The 19,298-nt window shown below is 40.0% G+C and overlaps 1 protein-coding gene across 5 annotated transcripts in view; it reads left to right on the top strand.

Annotated features, from left to right (window-relative positions):
* The first annotated feature begins 315 nt into the window (after positions 1-315).
* DIAPH2 (diaphanous related formin 2) overlaps positions 316-19,298 on the top strand; it is a 420,545-nt gene continuing 401,562 nt past the window's right edge. For all 5 annotated transcript variants that reach the window (XM_078380631.1, XM_072981023.2, XM_072981022.2 and 2 more), the window contains exon 1: positions 316-608. In XM_078380631.1, coding sequence (XP_078236757.1) covers positions 459-608 — 150 coding nt within the window. In that variant the 5' untranslated portion in view covers positions 316-458. The remainder of the gene's footprint in view (positions 609-19,298) is intronic.

The raw sequence follows: 19,298 nt of genomic DNA, 5'->3' as shown, positions 1-19,298 counted from the left end.
CGTCAACGCTTCAGCACTCGAGACAGCGGCGCGCGCATGTGCAGATGGCTCTCGACGTCAACTTTCCCTCACCTTTCCCTTCCTTCCCTTCTTCAGCCTTTTAGAAAAGCGAACGTCTCGACGCCCTCGTCCGGGGCAGGAGGCGCATGCGCAACAAGCCAGTTCGAAGGCAGGCGGCCACCGAGCGAACGCGGGCGGGCGGGAAAGAAGGAAGGAAGGAAGGAGGGAGGGCGTGAGGGCGACGGGGCGCGCCTGCGCGTGCGCGTGCCCGGGAGTGCTCTGACAGGAGCCCGCGAGGGAGCGAGGCGGCGCCCAAAAGAGGGAGCCTTCGGTGGTGGGGCGAGGCGGACGCCGCCTTTCCCCTTTTAGAGTGCGCTTATGGGGCCCTGAGGGAGGGAAAAAAAAAGAGGAAGGAAAGGAGAGCTGAGGGGAGGGGGGGAAGGAGGAAGTAGGAAGGCATGGAGAACCAGGGCGCCGGCGGCGGCAGCGGCGAGGAAGTGCCGGGCAAGATGAATCCCAAGCGGGGTGGCGTTGGAGGAGGAGGCGGCGGCGGCGGCGGCGGTGTCGGCCGCTTCTCTGAGGACGAGAGTAAGAATAAGCCTAAGCTGGTGAGTGAGAGAGAGGGAGTGAGTGAGAGGGAAGGAAGGAAGGAAGGAAGGAAGGAGGGCGTCGGGGCCGGTTTGGGAGGCTGGGCTGGGGATTGGGGGGGAAGTGGAAGCGGCGTGATGATGATGATGATGATGATGAGGGTGGGACAGGCTGAGGGCGGTGGAGGGAAAAACAAATCAAAACCAACCCGGCCTGGTCTGCCCTGTCGCTTTAAGGCGGGTGAAGGGGAGGGGGGAAGGAAGAGAGAGGGAGAGGCCAGAGCGGGCAGGTAGGGCTCTTTCCCTCAGGACTCGCCGCCGCTCTTCCCTCCTCCTCGCCCTCATCTTTATGCCGAGGGGCCGGGCTGTGATTGAGGCGGGGTGTGTGTGTGTGTGTGTGTCTGTGTCTGTGTGAACGATCGCGTGAGTGAGTAGAACTGTTCGTCGCCTTTTGGCCGGTGGGTATGATGGCTGCTTTTATTTCTTTTTTTTCTTGAGCTCACGGGAGGAGTGGAGGTGGGGGAAAGGGAACTGCTTCCCCAAGAGGATGTTGTGGCTTCACGAGGATTCAGGGGACTTGGATTCAGGTTCTTCCTTGGCTGGCAAACACACATGGAGGAGCATCTTGGATCTGTCATTTGTACTCACTCTCTGGGCCTGACTTTCTCTTGGGGGGTTTGTTTTCAGGATAAACGGGAGGAAATGAGCCATGCATTCATTGGAAGAAAGAATAAATATGAGAGAATCGAATACATAAATGGGTCATCAGGAGAAAGGAATCTTTGCCTGTTTGCTGCACTCTGCTTACAATATCAAAGATGCAGCACAAAAGGAGAAAGGGATGGGAAGGGAAGAGGAAATTCGGGCTCCAGTTCTTTAAAGTTGAATAATAGTTTTTACAGAGGCCAACTGAAAACATGTCATGATGGGAGGATGATTTTTAGGGTTTATTAAAACGTTGGCGTTGGTGGGGGCAGGGGGAAGCAAAGTTTCTTGAATCTATTTTCTTAAGATAGCTGACTTTGTCTTGCGGTTTTCCAGCTTCTTTCACTGACTTTGTGCCTGAACCTTATTATGGGGATTTGGGTTACCAACTATTTTCATGGGCCCCACTGCTGTTGTCGCATATACACTTCTCCTTTCACTGATGCTGGGGTTATGGGCCCCTGTGTACTTCAAAATCCATGTATAACTTATGTGCCTCAAAAAAAGTATCTACAAAGCATAAACAGTTGATTTAGTTGATTTTACACACATGCACGCACACAGACAGAGACCAGCCAGATGAGAGAATTGGTTAATATATACTGTATTAACTACAGCATGCTCCAACCCCTCCCCAGCCACCACATGAATTTCCCATATTAGGAGAGACAGCCGGCTAAATGGGCAACAACATCCAAGACCCACCTTTCTCAGGCCACTTCCTGAGAAACTAATAGCAGCACAGTATCCATTGAGCATTTATTTATTTAAATATTTATTTATTTATTTATTGAAAAAAGACCTGTGCATAACCGAAACTGTGCTTCTTTGACCTGTGCAATTAAAGTCTTGGGGTTTTGGTTGACCCTGCTGCTGTGGTAATCTGAGAGGCAACAATGCATGGCATAGATTTTTGTCATATGAATGTGGAAAAGTTTTAGTTGTTGCAATTGATGTTGTTGTAAACATACAGTTGAGATTGAATAAAAATTGATGGTTTTTGCAGTAGAGAAAAAATGCCTTGAATAGGATTTCTTAAGAAGCCTTTGAGTGAATAAGCGATGAGTTTCTTTTAGCAGATCAGTTTTCGCGCCTTTGAGAGGTGGATTTCTAGGTTTTATTTATTTATTTATTGTATTTATATCCTGCCCATCTGCTCAATTGACCACTCTGGGTGGCTAACAACACTTACATTTATATCAGTCTCTTCTCATTTGAGCTGGTGGTATACATCGCTTTCTCCTTCCAACATATTTTCACAACAGTCCAGTGAGGTAGTTTATGCTATGAGAATTTTTACTAGGTGAGTGTTACTTTTTAAGAGTCATAGTTAAGTGAAAATTTGAACTTGGATCCCGTTTGTCCTAGTCCAGCAGTTTAACTGCCACAGCATGTAGGGTTTACATTGCTCTGACTAACTTTACATATGTGCCTTTTGACATAGGCTAACTGGCTTTGTGGAAAGACTCAATTGCTTTTTCCCCACATTGGCTTGTGTTGCCAGGTGCTCTAACTAGTCCTGGGCCTCTATATTATCACACAAGTTTGAGATGCAGAAGTTAGCATGTGATGCTTTTCATGGCATACTGATGAACAGGCTCATTTCATTGCCAGCCATATTGCTGGTAAATGGCAGCAATAGGAGCTGTCTGAAGAGTTGGCAACAGTCCAAGGGTAGAAAAGAAGATGATGCCTTTAAAACCTTTTGTTTCCAAAGATGTCTAGATAACTTTTCATTATACCTAGCTCTGTGACTTGACAGTAATACATATTTTCAATGAAATAAGAAATACTATTGAAGACTGACAGATTTTATTGTAGGAATGAACATTTGTAGACAAGTTCTTTTTTTGATAAAATAAGGAACAGTAAAGCTGTTTTGAAAGTGGCACATAAAGATTATCATGTTTTTTTTGCCTTGCACCAAGCTAATATGGCTTTCTGGAGAAATTAAGCTGCTGAATTTGCTTGTTATACTGTATTTTTGCATATCTGGTAAAGACACAGCATGAAGTTTGTTTTAAAAGTTGGTAACACTGTCCTTGTGAAGAACATATGAACAGTGTTCCTCCTTAGGAGAGGAGAACCGGGTTTGGACCAAGTTTCAGAGTAGGTTTATATCCTTTTATCTTTTCCTTTTCCTTTGATAATTTCATACTTGATAGATATTCAAATAGTGCATTCTGTCCCTTCACATACAGCATGTAATCTGTTGCTTGTCTGTTGTGTACCTGTTTAAGGACATTGGAAACCAACAGTGAAAAAGCTGTACCCAAAAGTTTGTTACCTTTTTCTTGGCAGTGTTCCTGGATCTTGCCATCTGACAAGCATTTAATAGCTGAATGTGTTTCTGTCACTGCAGCTCCAGGCCAGAATCTACACCTGTTACATTTTAGTTGGTTACATAATTGTGAAAGTTGAATAGGATTGGATGGGAGAAGTTTGTGGAGCTTATTCTTATATTTTTTTTTGTTGAGTAAAATTTGGTATTGTAGTATTAGAATAGTAGATTTAGTTTGTACTGAAGGTATTCCAGTCACCTTTTCCAGTGGTGAGAGTATCTGGATGAGGTGTGGATTCCAGCACACATTTATTTATTTATTTACTTCATCATACTTAATAATATTTATTCAGTCTACAGTGTTGCTTTAAAGCAGTAACAGTAGTCTAGACTATCAAGTTGCATTCAACTCAGAGTAACCCTAATAAGGTTTTAAAGGAAAATTGGACAATGATTTGTCAGATATACTTTGATTTGCATTGAGCAGGGTTTTGGACTCAATGGCATTTTAGGCCCCTTCCAACTCAAATATTCATGATTCTATGAATGTGAGAAATTTAAGGAGTGGTTTCATCAGTGTGAACTCCCGCTAAGTTTCCATGGCTATGACCTGGACCAGCTGCGCCCTCCTCATCAGCCAAGACTCCCATGGATGGACAAGACTCCCTTTCATGTTTAACAGTAACAAGCTTTATTGGTTTAATGGGTAACTTTTCCACTACAACTTCTTCCAGAACTTGAGAGTTGTCATCTTCAGATGATCCACCCAGCACAGTCAAGTCCCAAGGTCCATTCAACAAGTCCAGTGGTTTATCCTAAAGACCCTTAGTCACTGTCATTTTGGTCGTTTCCTACATCTTCTCAACCTGATTCCCTGTCAGTATTGAGTCTTCTTTCTGCCATCTCCCCACACTTTCAAGTCCCCATGAATGAATGTCATAAGGTGAATTACCCATTGAAAGTCTTGTGTTCCACGGTTCCCACTCTATCCTCATCCTTTTTGCTCTTTCTCATGGTTCTGCTGTCTTTCTTTCTGAATCTTATCTAATTTCTCCTCCTGTACTCTATGCTTTTCTTTCTCTCTCTTCTCTCGTCTGTTGTCTCCATTCTCTCTCACCCCAATATGATGGTTACCTGGGGCGGGGCGGTGGCGGTTGCTCTGTTTTACCATTCTTTTTCAGCAAATTCTCAGGGAACCTTGAAACATACCCATTCATTGGTCCAGGGATCCTCTTTTCCAAGTCAGGTATACTCTTCCTCTTTCTCTCTCTCCTTTGGCTTTTTTTTTTTTTGGTACCTTACATCTGAAGCTATCTCCTCCCTTCTCTTCCTCAGTTGCCTCTCCTCCTCTCTCCAACCTTTTTATCCCTTCACCCAGCTCCTCTAGCTGTGCCCTTTGTTTCTATTTCTTTCCAGACTTTCTAACTTTCCTAGGTTCTCTTCAGTTTGTTTTGACACAATTTCTCTGTCAATCTCCAATTGGGGTCGTGTGAGGGATGGCCTACTGATAGGGAGTTGGGTCTTCCTGTCCCTCTCTTCACAATAGCTGAGCAGAGATTTAAACCCAGATCTCCTGACTTGTAGTTTATCACTCTATCCATATTTTTCTTAACAAAACATACAACAGTTAAATGTAGTAATATTGTTAGGGCAAGACAGAATTAAAATATTAATTAACATATCAAAGTAAATACTTGTGTTCTAGTGTTCTGAAATTTAAATCAATAACAGAATAAATAATAGCCAGAAAACATAGCCACAATATAAAAATAAAATAAACATATAAGTCAATTAACTTAAAAAGCAAAATAAAAATAATTAATTAATGCAAAATTAACAATTAAACATTAGCAGGTAAGATGGTGGAGTTGGTAGTTTAGTGGCTATAAGAACCTTTGCACTCTGTTGGTGCATTATCTGTAAAGGCCTGTCTGAATAATAATATTTTGAGCAGTCTCTTAAAGAGCCCCAGTGAAGGGGCCAGACAAATTTTGGGTGGAACTTTATTCCATAGGTGAGGTGCAACCATGGACAAGGCCCGGTTCTTGTTCTTCTCTTTCCAGACTCCTTTCGGAGTCAGAAATCTCAACTGGCCAGCCTGGGATGATTGTGTGGATTGGCCAGATCTCACTAGAAGAAGGCGTTCTGCCAGGTATCACTGTCCCAAACTATTTAGGGCCTTATATGTCAGCATCGTCAGCATGAAACTTATATGGAAACGAACAGGTAGCCAATGCAAGGCAGACAGAGTGGGGCAGATAGGGTGGTACAGTATTTATTTACTCCACTCTGTAAGCTGGTTGCCATATTCTGGACCTGTTGAAGTTTGTGTAGCAGTCTCATGAACAGTCTCATTTAAAGGGTATTACTGTAGTCTAATCTCGAGACTACCAGTGCATGGAGCAGTATGGCGAGGGTCAAGGTAGATGCAGCTGGATGATCCACCTCAGGCGGAAAAAGGCTGAATGGAGCACAGATGATACCTGAGATTCCATTGATAGAGTACACCCAGACTGCAAACCTTAATCTTTGTGGAGAGAGTAGTCCCTCCAAAAGAGAGGGAGGCCCCCAAGCTGTAGACATTAGGGGCACCCATCCGCAGGATTTACATCTTGTCTGGGTTTCCTCAGTCTGTTCTCCCTCATCCATCCTAGCACTAGAACCCCGAGATTCACAAGTAAAGCACCTGCATTAAAGAATTCTGAACCTGGGATTTCAAATAATACCATGTTTCCCTGAAAATTAGACAGGGTCTTATATTAATTTTTGCTCCAAAAATGCATTAGGGCCTATTTTCAGGGGATTTTGAAAATGTACAACAATCTATATTTATTCTAATGCAGTCATGTCATCTTCTGGTTGCTGCACAATGGTGGAGGGCGGGGTTTCACTTAACTGTGCTTATTTTTGGGGTAGGGCTTATATTATGAGCATCCTGAAAAATCATACTACCCTGTTTTCCTAAAAATAAGACCTAACCTGAAAATAAGTACGATTTTCCAGGATGCTTGTAATATAAGCCCTACCCCCAGAATAAGCCCTCGTTAAGTGAAACCTCACCCTCCGCCATTATGCAGCAACCAGAAGATGACATGACTGTAAAATAAAAGATCCCCTGAAAATAAGCCCCAATGCATTTTTTGGAGCAAAAATTAATATAAGACCCAGTCTTATTTTTGGGGAAACACGGTAGGGCTTATTTTCAGGTTAGGTTTTATTTTTGGGGAAACAAGGTGTTAATTGGCACTTGACAGCCATTCTGCACCAAAACTGAAGGTTGTTTCTCTCTAGATTTCTTCGTTTCAGTAGTACTGTATAAGTAATGTGCAAGTCATGTGTTGCTACAGTAAGATGAGTGGGAATCAGAAATCCTTGATCGTTTATTACCAATCACCTAGAGATCTTCAATAGATCCAGATCTGTTTTCTGCCCATCTCTGTTTTCAATAATGTAAGGAGATAATGTGCTGGAATATGTAATAATAGCTGTTATAAGGACTACAACCTTGTTGTGAGTGATAGTAGCTGCTAAAGTTAGTACTTTAGTGTGTTTATTTTGTCTTGTCTGTTGTGGAAGTAGCAAAATGTAACTAACTCCAGAGGACCTATTGTGGTATAGTGCTAGTACTCAGGAGACCTGGATGTGAGTCCCAACTCGGCCATGGAAATTCACTGACTAGGAGGGTTAGGGGAAGTTCTTAAATATTTCATGTACTTCGAAAGCCCAGTTAGGATTGTTATAAGTTGGTTCTGGCTTAGTACATAGTACACACACTACTAGAGAATGAATCCAGGAGCACCCCCAAGCTGCACATCTGTGTTTTCAGAGGAAGTATAACCCCATCGGGTACAGGTTGCATCCCTATTCTATGATATGCCTTGTGACTGATCAGGAATACCTCTGTGTTGTGTTTTGATCATGAATATTTCCCTAGTCTAATTATTAAAATTGTCAGGGTATTACAAAAATCAGACATAAACTACATATTGCGTGTAAATATATGGTGTGTTTTGAATAGAAAGCATAATCAAAGGTTTCTTTCCTGCATATGTAATTCTAGATAATTCTTTCCAACACAGGAAATGTAGCAGTTTTGCTACATACCTTAAATACCATTGGGTTGGATTATGCACAAGGACTTTCTTAGTGAAAATGGCCAGAAATGTAATAGTCATGTTTTTGTCATTTGGAAATTTTGCATATTTTCCAGCACAAATGCTCTAGGAGGTAGCTTAATTAGAATTTTATACAGTTTTAAATGTTGCAGTATACTGCATGTGTACAAGCAGACTGTTGCTGCGTAAATCTCCAGCGTAAATATAGCAAATAGATAACTAGGAGTGGGTTTGGATTCTTCTATGAAATAATCTCTGTGAATTGATTGACAAAAACATTTCCTTGTTCTGTAAATGACTGCCATTCTCTAGTGTACCAAGGTCTCCTATAGTTAGAGATAGAACACTTGTTAACAGTTTCCTTGGGAAGTGCCTGATTCCAGCTTTGGTGTAGGAAACATATTTCCTCCTAGCTTGGAGGCCCTTGTTTCAGGATTTTGCTCTTGCAGTGTGTGACTTAGCAGACGTGTTTGGAGTACCAAAAACTATTTGCAATGCAAGTACAGTGTTGCCTCGACTTACGAACGCCCCTATTTATAAACATTTCGACTTATGAACAGCTCCGGTTGTAACATTTTGCTTCGACTTGAGAATGGAGTTTCCACTTACGAACAGAAAAAAGGAAAAGAAAAAAGGCGGGCAATTTAGATTTCTAACTGTAGGTGGTGACGAGGCTGCTTATTTGTACTGTAGCTCTTTCACTTTCAGCAGTTAGAGTGTGTTTTGTCATCCTTGGAGGCTTGGGACTGCCTCCTTCTGCTTTGGAGTGAGCGTGTGTGTGTGTCTGGAGGGAGGTAAGCTGCTGTTTTCTCCTTTTAAAAAACTTTTCTGGGTGGGTTTTGGGTGGGGCGGGTATGTTTCTGTGCTGTGTGGCTTTGCTGTTTATTTTTGGAGGTTTTTTTGCCTCAGCAACGGAAGTGGCTTTGCTGTTTGTTTTTGGATTTTTTTTCTTAAAGCCCCAGTGCCTTCTGACCAGGCATGCTGTGTTCTTTTTATTTTTTTGGAGATTTTTTTGTTCAGCCGGAATGGATTAATCAGTTTTCAGTGCATTCCTATGGGAAATGGTGCTTCAACTTCCAAATGTTTCGACTTACGAACACCATTCCAATACGGATTAAGTTTGTAAGTTGAGGCACCACTGTTGAGGTACATTTTAGAAGTGTACAATTTTCATCCTTGTGGTACCTTGTGGACTGAACTGTGTAAGACAAAAGTACATGGATGAGATAATGAATTGGATAAGATCCACCTTCTTCAAACTGAAGTCCTGACATATTCAATTTATCATTCAATATTCCCAGCCAAAGTCCATGCTGGCTACGTGTACTTGGAATTGTGGACTGACACTTATGGTGGACCCTGGCGGAGGGAGGGTAGAATAAGATTGTTTTTGATCATTTTGAGATCTGACAAGTGGAGGGAAGACTTGAGAATTACACTGTTGCAGTTTATCTCTCTCTCTCTCTCTCTCTCTCTCTCTGTGCATGCATCCAAAAATGAATGAAAAAGAATCTTAATGATTGAATACGGAGTGAAACATCAAACAAGAAAGTTATAATTGCTATATCTTTAATGTAGGAAATAGACATAATGAATTATGCAAGATATACGTTATAGTTGCTTATAGAAATTGGGTAATAATGCTGTTCATTATGATTTCACAATACCAAATTAGTTTGTTTACCTCTCATTTTCTGCTTCTTGAATGAGTGACACATGCAGTTGAGACTTTCAAGGAATCTTATGAAAATCTCACCAATAATAAATGCTTCCAGTACTCTTATAATAGTTTATATTATAGTTCTCAACCATATTGTTGATGAGGTCTGTCTCTTTGTTTTCTGCATTCAATCACATCACTTCAATTGTACAAGAAAAAAAATTAAGTTAATGTTTCTATTTTACATGTTGAGTTAACATATTTTGGATTGGATTATTGCAGTCATATTGAGTTCAGAACAATATTTTTGTCTTATAAGCAAAGTGGAAGTATTGCAGATTCAAACCTAAATAACGTCAGGAAGGAATAAACAAACAGAAAATTCCAAAAGTCAAATTGTTGTTGTTGCTGCTTTCTATTTCATTACCCCACCTTTTTCTTCATGTGGGAATTTAAGACAACTTACAGAATGATTTTTAAAAATACATATACAATTAAAATCCTTGCACTATTAATAGCATATTATAGTATTAAAATGCAGTTAAACTTACAATAAGATTAAAAGACTCACATTAACAATTTAAAAACACTTTAAAATAATTAAAAAAACATTCCCCATGAAAAATTCCTGTCTCTGTAGTCTGTTCTGTTGGTGAAGCCTGCCTTGTAGGCTTTATCTTCTGTTGGAAGGGATAGGGCACTTTAGTTTCCCATTGAAAGCTTCGGCTATTGGAAAGGATATTTTTCATGTCCTTATCAGACATGCTTGTGAGGATGGTGGGAGAGAGAGAATGGCTTCCTAAAAGAACTTAAAACCTGGGAAAACTTACATGAGGTGATAAAGCCTGAAATACTGTTCAGGTAAGTTCTACTGGATAAGACTGGTAATGCCATCAGCCAGGATAATTTTTTGAAAATGTAACATTTCTGCCTTCAGTCACAAAGCTCCTACAGGCTCTGAGCCATCCCTGTCATCGTTGGAGAACTCATGGGGACTGAGGGAAACACAAATCCTTCTGGATTTAACAGTGCATATGTACTCCTCCACACCGCTGAAATGTGGATGTCTAGGCTCAAGGCCCAATCTAGGAGTACCTCCAAGATGCAAAATTTTTGGGAGGGATATGACGTCATTCAGCATAGGATGAATCCTTATTTTTTAGTATTTCTATTGAATGATTAGAGGATTTCTGTCTTTTCTGGATTAAGCTTTCTTGGATGTAGGTGTTGTCAATATATTGTTGATAGAGATGGGCATTACCTGCTGGTTCAGCTGACAGCCTGACAGGTATTCTTTGGTTTGGTGCCCCACACACTTCCGGAGGACACCCACTCAGAGGCAACGCCTGGAGGAGGAGGGGCAGCGAAGCTCGTGCACTTCCTCTGAGTGTGCACGCTGAACACCTGGTGGGCTATTGGCTGAACTGCTGGTTTCTGCCCATCTGATAGTTGCTATTGAGTCTCACAAGACTTGTCAACCTCTTCCATCAGTTTCATGCACATTAATAGCATGGGAACCAAACTGAATCCTGAGTGACTCTGCAGGGGAAAGGCTAGGGTACTGAAGAGGAGTCTGCTAGCACTAACATCTGAAGCTTCTCTCTAGGAAGGATTGGAACTACTGTAAAATAACACCTCTGGGTTCTATCCCTAAGAATGACCCAAAAGAAAAGCATGCCCAATGTTATTGAGTGCTACTGAGTGGATGAGTAGATTCAGCAGGAACGTACTCCTCCTGCCAAATTCCTGATGCAAATAATCCACCAAGGCAACCAGAGTTGTCTTCTGTGCCATAATCAGGCCTGAAAACAGGTTGAAATACATCTAAATTCTCAGTTTTATCCAGAAGCTAAGAAATCACCACATGCTACACTGACTTGCCCAGTAATGAAATATTGGAGACTGACCAGGATTATCTGGGAAAAAGGGGGTCAGGGAGGGCTTTTTCACTAAAAATCTCATGGCTGTCTTTGTTGGAGTCTGGACTGCTGTCTTGCTGTACAGGCATTTAGCACTCCCCTTACTCAGCCATCCAGATGACATGAGTCATGTGGATATAAATTTATTCACTGCTTGTCCAGTGATAATGTCAACATTTTCATTTGGGCAACCTGAGGATCTGGACAGGATCCTTGGAGAGATAAGATTCAAAGCGTATTGCTGGATCCTCCACCCTTTTCATGAGCCATGGTTTGTCGGGATCCAGCACATATGCTTTGATTCTCATCTCTCCAAGGATCTTGTCCTCAGGCTGCCCAAATGGAAATGTAGTCATTATCATTGGACAAATAGTGACCAATGTTATATCCACATGACCTATGTCATTTGTAGTATCCATGTCAGAACATATGTGAGTGATTTTGTATGCAGAGGGTCCTGCAGATTCTCCAGTGAACTGTTGAATTAGAAAACATGTTTGCAAGAACCAAACATACATGCAAAGAACTGAACTGTACAGGGTCTGATTTGGATTTCCTAACCAGTCATGCGCTTGGGCAGTATATAGATTGTCCACTAGTTGGAGGTATGGCAACAGAACAAATTTACATATTCCATCCAAATTAGTAGAAGCTTTAGTTTGGAGCTGTAGACAAATAAGTTACTGAGGGCTGTATTTCATATGAGAATAAAGGTTGCAGTCCTGTTCAGGCATATTTCAAGCAAAGTGTTTTAGTAAGTTTCTAGAACTTTTGTTACTCATTTCGAAACAAAACTGCAACATAACATACACAGTCATTTCTGCCTTATATTTGCTCTTAATACTTTCTTTGCAATAATCTGAGGATTTTGATGTTCAAAAATGTATACTATACTGTAGTCCTTTGTTATAAACTGATAATCCCACACCACTGGCTGTGGATACCTATTTTGAAAATACAGAGTGTTGAGGTTGCTTGAAAAAGTAATGAATTTTGTGCAAAGTCTTCACAGAGCACAACAGCACATCACTTGCGACTGTGGTTGCTGTAGTGATCACATTTGGCTGGTGCAAGGGCCAAAATTTTTATCCAGAGTTATTTGTCCGTATTGTCATTGTTGGTTTGCTTCATCACAGCTGATATTGAGTGGACAGCATGTTAGAACAGCAGGAACAAACAAACGGTTCAGCGAATAAACAGAAGTCCAAGTGGATGGATGTTGACTCACTTGTTTCACAGGCTAATGCCGGTTGCAGTGGTACTGTGGTAACCACCTGCTTGGGAATTTTGAAGCATGCCAGAGTACCAAAGTTCATATACTGACAATCTTATCTTGGAAGAAATTCTCTCTGTGGATTTAACCTACACTTCCTCCATTGAATTCTTTGTGACTGAAAACACATTTATGTTGGAACAGAATTACAACGCAAATGGTTTATAACTCATTATAGGGTATTTTCACTGAAATAGTTTTTGCTCAAAAGCAGTTGGCATCAAGGACATAATATTTTAGTTCCATAACAGGCAAATGGTTCACCTGTCTGTCCACTCTGGCGTATCACAACTCTGAATCAGTCACTGGCACTGGACAAGGGAAGGTTGGCTGCCAGTGGAAGAATGAGGCCTTGCAAACTTTTCAACCAACTTCTCTAGTGGTCTCTCTAGTAGCAGTTTGATCTGCAGCAATCACTTTATGATTAATGATTGACTGTCTAAGGGGTTTGTGAAGGAAGTGTTGTACCTTGTTGTTTTGAATGTGTTTTTGGTGCTTTGTTGCCATTTTTAGTGTGGTATTTGTTTTGTTCTTTTAGATATTTGTATACTCACTGTTTCTAGCCTTTAAATACAGTATTATATTTTAATGATGTAAGCCACTTTGGTCCTTTTAAAGGAGAAAGGTGGGATAAGATATTTTAAATAAATAAAACAAATATAAATTATCTCCATGCCATGAACTTAAACTCTGCATGCTGAACTCTGTATTTCAGACTTTGCTAAAAGGAAAGGCACAGACAAGCTGTATCTTTGCCTGACAAAGTTGGCAACTTTATCCTGAAAAGATCCTTTCTGCTTTCTTGATTTCTTCCAGTTTAGTAAACCCAGTCCTCCATTTGTCTCTCCCTTTTCCCAGTCAGTTTACTGCTCATCATAACTGTAGAAATGGGGGCATTTTGTAACTTTGAAACTCTGTCAGCACCAAATTTGGCATAGATGTAGGAGATAGTCTGCTGTTGCTTGATGCAAAATTTGGGGACATTTGGACAAGGGGTTTCTGAGGCAGTTTGAACTTTTGACCTCCATCAGGACTACAGATGGGGACAAGTCACCATTTTGGTGAGTCGTCCTGCTTCGTGAGTTGTCAGAAGTCGATGACTCATAAAACACAAAGTTGCCCTGATGAAGCGATGAATAATAAAGTTATTAGTCAATTCATGGAGGAGTTATTAAAAAACCCCACCCCCTTAAGGGAATCCAGGCCACCCTTTGCAAAGATGGCAGCTGCAGCTTCCCTACCCTTAATGAAGCCACAGCCGCCATCTTTGCCAAGGGCAGATAGTCTCCCTTTTTACATGCCATGGCTGGGAGGCCAGAAGGAAACCTCTGCAGTGGCAATTAAGGTAAGGGGGTGTTGGTGGGAGTGGGGTGGAGGCTAAGGTAGGGAGAGGAAGGGGGTGGGGTAAATATTGGTAAATATTCGTCCCTTTGTATTCATGGGGGTCTCTGGAACCCATGAATATAAAGGGATGAATATTTAATGAATTGGCTATTTTCTTCAAAAAGCCGATCCATTTTTATATTCGTCCTCATCTCTAGTCAGGACCTAAGTAAGCGACTCTCAGGAAAAGAATTCCTTCCTGGTTAAGCAGGCATTGGTGCTGGGAAATAGATTCTGTGTCCAGTTGTGAAAATATTTAAAAATACAATAGCGAACAAATATTCAGAAGCTCACTCATATAAGCTGTGAAACTGTATAAATAATATATACAGCAAAAACGTATTTTGCTTTCTGCCTGGGGATGGTCTTACTCTGTGTTAGCAGAACTTTGATTATATCTTGTTATATTTCTAGCATTTGACTCATCTTGTCATTATGCATGTGTCGGGTAATTAAGGAAAAAACCCTCCGAAGATGTTATGTGCATCAAGTCACCTCTGACCTTTGGTGACTGTATGAATTAATGACCCTCCCCCCAAATGTCCTGTCAAGTTCAGGTGTACTCTCTTTAGATCTTGCAAACCAATGGCATCTCATGTTAGGTTGGTTTCTCTTCCTGCTGTTCCCCCACCCTTTCCCTCAGTAATATTGTTTATTTTGGACAGTTCTGTATTCTGATTATATGTACATGTTAGGATAACCTCAGTTTACTCATTTTTGGTCTAGTGAGAGTTCAGGCTTGACTGGATTGATCATGCATTTTTCTGCCTTTCTGGCTGTCTGTAGTACCAGTAAAGCACTCCTCCAATACAGTACTGTGTTTCAAATGTGTTGATTTTGTCCATTTTTCATTACTGTCTTTCTTTTACATAGCACTGATGATTTTTATTTTTGATTTCCAGTTACAGTCTGCTAACTCCATTCTCTTTCTCCTATTATTTCAAAAAACAAGAGAACATCTTTTGGAAGACACACAACATGTTTGTAGAGCTTTTATCCAGCATAGCTTTTCTTCTTCAGGTTGCCTACCTCGAGGAAAGGGTTTGAAATGTAGCTTTCAAAGCTGCATTCTGCAAAGCGGACATGACAACATTAATTTACCTGAGATGTTAAAAGATTTGTATGTTTCTCCATTGTATATGTTGCAGTTACTCACACATTTGCTTTACCATTTAATTAAGTCTGAAACACAACCCTTCAGAATATTTTGGCACAGAGGGAGTTTAGCTACATCCAGCTATTCTTGCTTCGGTCCTCCCAGTAACCATAGTACAGATGATGTGCTCCTCCTCTGGAATCCTCTAGAACTAGGTTATTTCTAGATGAAGACAGTTTCTGTTGAAATATCTGTGGAGTGTATGTATATGCAAACTTCCATTTGAAATAGCCAGGAAATTCAATTATTTCAAAATCTCTGGTTTATGAATGTGGGATATTGTGTTTCTGTATGCACTATTCAAAACACCAGGAAATGGCCTGCTGTACAATATCATCCCCATATTGCCAGCAGGAAAAAGAATACCAAGCTTTCCATAGCAAAAAGGCTGAATGTTCACAGTACCAGTGGCAGCACTCAGGATGGTTCAGGATACACTTTTCTGCTCACTACCATTCACACTTGTCAAAAGGCACCCCTGACAATTGCTTTCTGTTTCAATGATGTGGTTAACTGATGAAAAAAGTAATCAGCTTCTGGGATTTTCCCTTGCTTGGTGTCACATTGTGAATGTAGTGAGTACAAGAAGGTATCCTATAGACCAGTGGGTCCCAACTTTGGATCCCCAGATGCTCTTGGATTAAAATTCTCAGAAGCCTTTACCACTAGCTGTGCTGACCAGGATTTCTGGGAGTTGTAGCCCAAGAACATCTGGGGACTAAACGTTGGGAACCACTGCTGTAGATCAGTGTTGTCACTATTCAGATTGCCCTTATTAATGTAAAGCTTGACATCTTTTTTCATGATGGCAATGTAGGCATGATTTTGTACAGCAATGTCAAGCCATTTCCTGCTTATTTTGAATCATGGGCATAGATTCACACTGTCTCACGTTCATAAACTGGAAGTTTTTTGAAGAACTGATTTTTTAATCCCTGAGGACTTGAAAGGTTGATCTATTTAATGAATAAAGCTTGTAGTATACAGTATTTTAGGTCTGTTCCACTTCTGAATGGAGGTACAGTTAAATGTTTTAGTGCTTCAGATGCTGAAACTTTGTTGTGCTGTGAAGATAGCATGATGGGAAGGAGATTTTAACCTTTGTCCCAATGTGCTAGTACTGTGTATGGAGTTATTTCTATGTGCATAAATGTTCAAGTATGAATCACTCCACCCTACAGTCCTAAATAATTCAAGCTCAGGGAGAGCCATATAATTTTTCTGAACCTACAATTTAGCCCCCTTAGATGATATGTTAAGATTTATTCTAGTGCACCTGTAGTTTGTTCTCTTTGAAGCCTAGTAAGAATTAGAAATAACCCATCTATTTCAGTTGTTCATTTGAGGCATGTATGTAATATCTCTTAACACTTCAAACTGCCCAGGGATTGGGCATCCAGTTGCTTTTGACATACTGAAATATGATGCTTAGAGTTGTGCTTATTGTTAATATTTTTGAACAAAGGACCTGCTGAATCTTCACATAACTGCTATGTTATCATCTATCTACTTTGATAAGTGATGAAGCATTCCAGAGACAGCAGTAGTTTGCGTTCCTTTGGGAGAGAGATTATTCCTGACATATATTCTCGTCCTGATGTTTGGTTTATTTACAAATACACAAGTAAATCTTGTAGAAAGCATTCAGCTCATAAGTCTTTGTGTTCCTGTAACATAATTTTTTTATCATCAAATGTCCAGTTTTCAAGCCCACCCCAACTTCCTGGTTTAGTAACTGTGAGAGGAAAAATAAATTGTCTGGTTTTCCAGGTTTTTGTGGTTTTCTTTTCACTGATTAATACCCTAACAATTTGCTTCCATTAAAGGAATCTGTATCAGTTATTTGAGGCAATTTTGGAGGCAGTTTGTTTGACAAAAAATATGCCTGGCTAGCAGCCATGGCCCTATTTGTGTGTTAACTGAGATTCATCTCCATATTTGTTATAATTGTAATTCTGTATAATATATTGCCTTTTTATGTGGAGAATAATTGCTTGTAATATTTGTACGTGGTGAGATTGCCTTTAGGTAAATGCTGTGAGGACTGATGAGCTCAGATGACTTGTTATGGAAAATTTATTTTTGCTTGGTAGAGTTGGCAAATGGGAAAATATTGGTTTAGAAAGAGTCTTTAGTTATTTCTTTTGACAAATCAGGAATCACACAAGAAGTACAAAATTACAAATGAATATTAATACTGATAAATTTAAATTATATCTTGAAAGCAAACTGGGAATGAAGATTGCTGAAAGAGCTTTAAATATAACTGGACACGTAAAACAAGTATGGGAAATATGTGGTACTCCTGGTATTCTTGAGATGAAGCTTCTGCCAGTCCTAGCCAGTATACCAAACAATCAGGGATCATGGAGCTGTAATGCAATAATACTTGGCTTTGCGTTCCCCATTCCTTGTGTAAAGCATTGTGTGCCAATTTGTACACTTGTCTGATCAAATTGGGAAAGTAGCAATGGGACGTGTAATTTAATCAAGAAGATGTTTAATATAATGGCAGTCTTTAACAGTGGCAGATTTGACGAACAAGCATTTTTAGATTTAGGGTTGCCACAAACCTTTCCTCACTTATATCATTTAGAGGTGAGAGTGGCAAGTCTCTCCTTTGCGATGGATTTAGTAATGACTCACAATTTTACTTTAGACTTGGGAATTAGTGGGAGTTGCGGTGGCTGTTTGAATGATTTATCCTAGAAGACTTGGATGATAAGAGCTTTTAATGCCAGCGATTTGAATTGCTAGTTCTCAGTGCATTTTTTAAAAATTTTCACCATGCTTGGGTATAGATAATTCTGAAATGAACTTCTTTACTGTATATGGTTTGATTTCCTATGTATATAAGTGCACACATACAATACAATACAGTATAATACAATACAATACATTCTCAGGTGATAGATTTATGTATATAGAGCTAGTAATACTTGTGAGTGTCAGCATTAGACTCCTATTCTTTACCTTCTTCACATTCCTTTACTACTAGACACTGAAAGTCAGCATGGCTGTACCAGCTCATTGTGGTAGCCCTAAACAGTGATGTGGTTAAGGCTCCCACAACTGCATCCTAACCAGTTTCCAAGATCCTTTTTTTTTAAGATATGTAGTAATTTGGCCATTTTGCGCTGTCACTTGCACAGTTAGTGGTTAAGCAAAGTATAATATCTAGTGAGGCATGTAAGTTGGTTCTCCCACATTCTTGTACTTGCGGCTTAGTATTTTTAGAATCTGTAGATGTGGTTTCCCTGAAAATGCTGTCCTCTTCCCACTAGGTGGGGTTCCTTCATTCTTTATGATACATGAGTTAGTTCTTTGGGGATTCCTAGTGGGCAGTTGTGGTTTATTCAGTGTGTGCGTGTGTGTATGGGCAGGGGCTCACTGAAAATGTGGAACAAGATTAGACATTTTCTTAGAAAACTCTTATATGTGAATAACTTTATTTTAAAGATTATCAGTAGGTTTCTTTGTATGACAACCATATATTGTTTATATTTAGCAAAGCATCCTTTTTCTATAGTAAAGGTAGACTAGGAAAGAGCATGGGCACTTCTATTGTGAAGTTTCTTTTCCCATTCAAATTACTAAGGGAAAGTATTTTAGGTTTACTATGGTAGAATAATGTTTTTCAGACTTATTAATAGTGAATTCATGTTACAATTCATTTGCAGGTCACAAACAGTTCTTAGACTAGAAGAATATTGCCTAGAAGAGTGAACTATATTACAATTAGAATTGTGTGATTTTTATTATCTGTTTCAGCATGTTCAAAATTTCAGTTTTCTGGAAGAATAAACTGAAAGTGGCAGCATGACCTGTTTTTCTTTCAGCAGTTAAGTAATCTGCTGAACAGAGGTGAATTTTAGACCATGTTGTTCATCTTAGTTATACAATTAGAGCAAGAGAAGACTGTAAATGGAGCTAAATTTTAGTAAAAATTCAGGGATACTTTCTGTAATAATTGACTAGTTGTAGTTTGAATGTGCTTTCAAATTGCAGCATTGATTGCAACACTGAATACTTGTTCTCTTGTTACCAGAAAAGTAATTCAGTCATGGTTAAAGACATGAAAATACATGTTGTGCTATGATAACATTTTCCTTTGTTTGCTATGGACTTAAAAGTGAAATTACCAGTCTACTTAGACTGAGATCAGTGAGTAAAGCATGTGTTCTTTAAATGAACATGTTGATCTTCAACACATTTAATC

This window comes from Pogona vitticeps, chromosome 11 (assembly GCF_051106095.1).
Source record: "Pogona vitticeps strain Pit_001003342236 chromosome 11, PviZW2.1, whole genome shotgun sequence".
Classification (NCBI taxonomy): Eukaryota; Metazoa; Chordata; class Lepidosauria; order Squamata; family Agamidae; genus Pogona; species Pogona vitticeps.
This window is presented reverse-complemented; position numbering and strand designations above follow the sequence as displayed.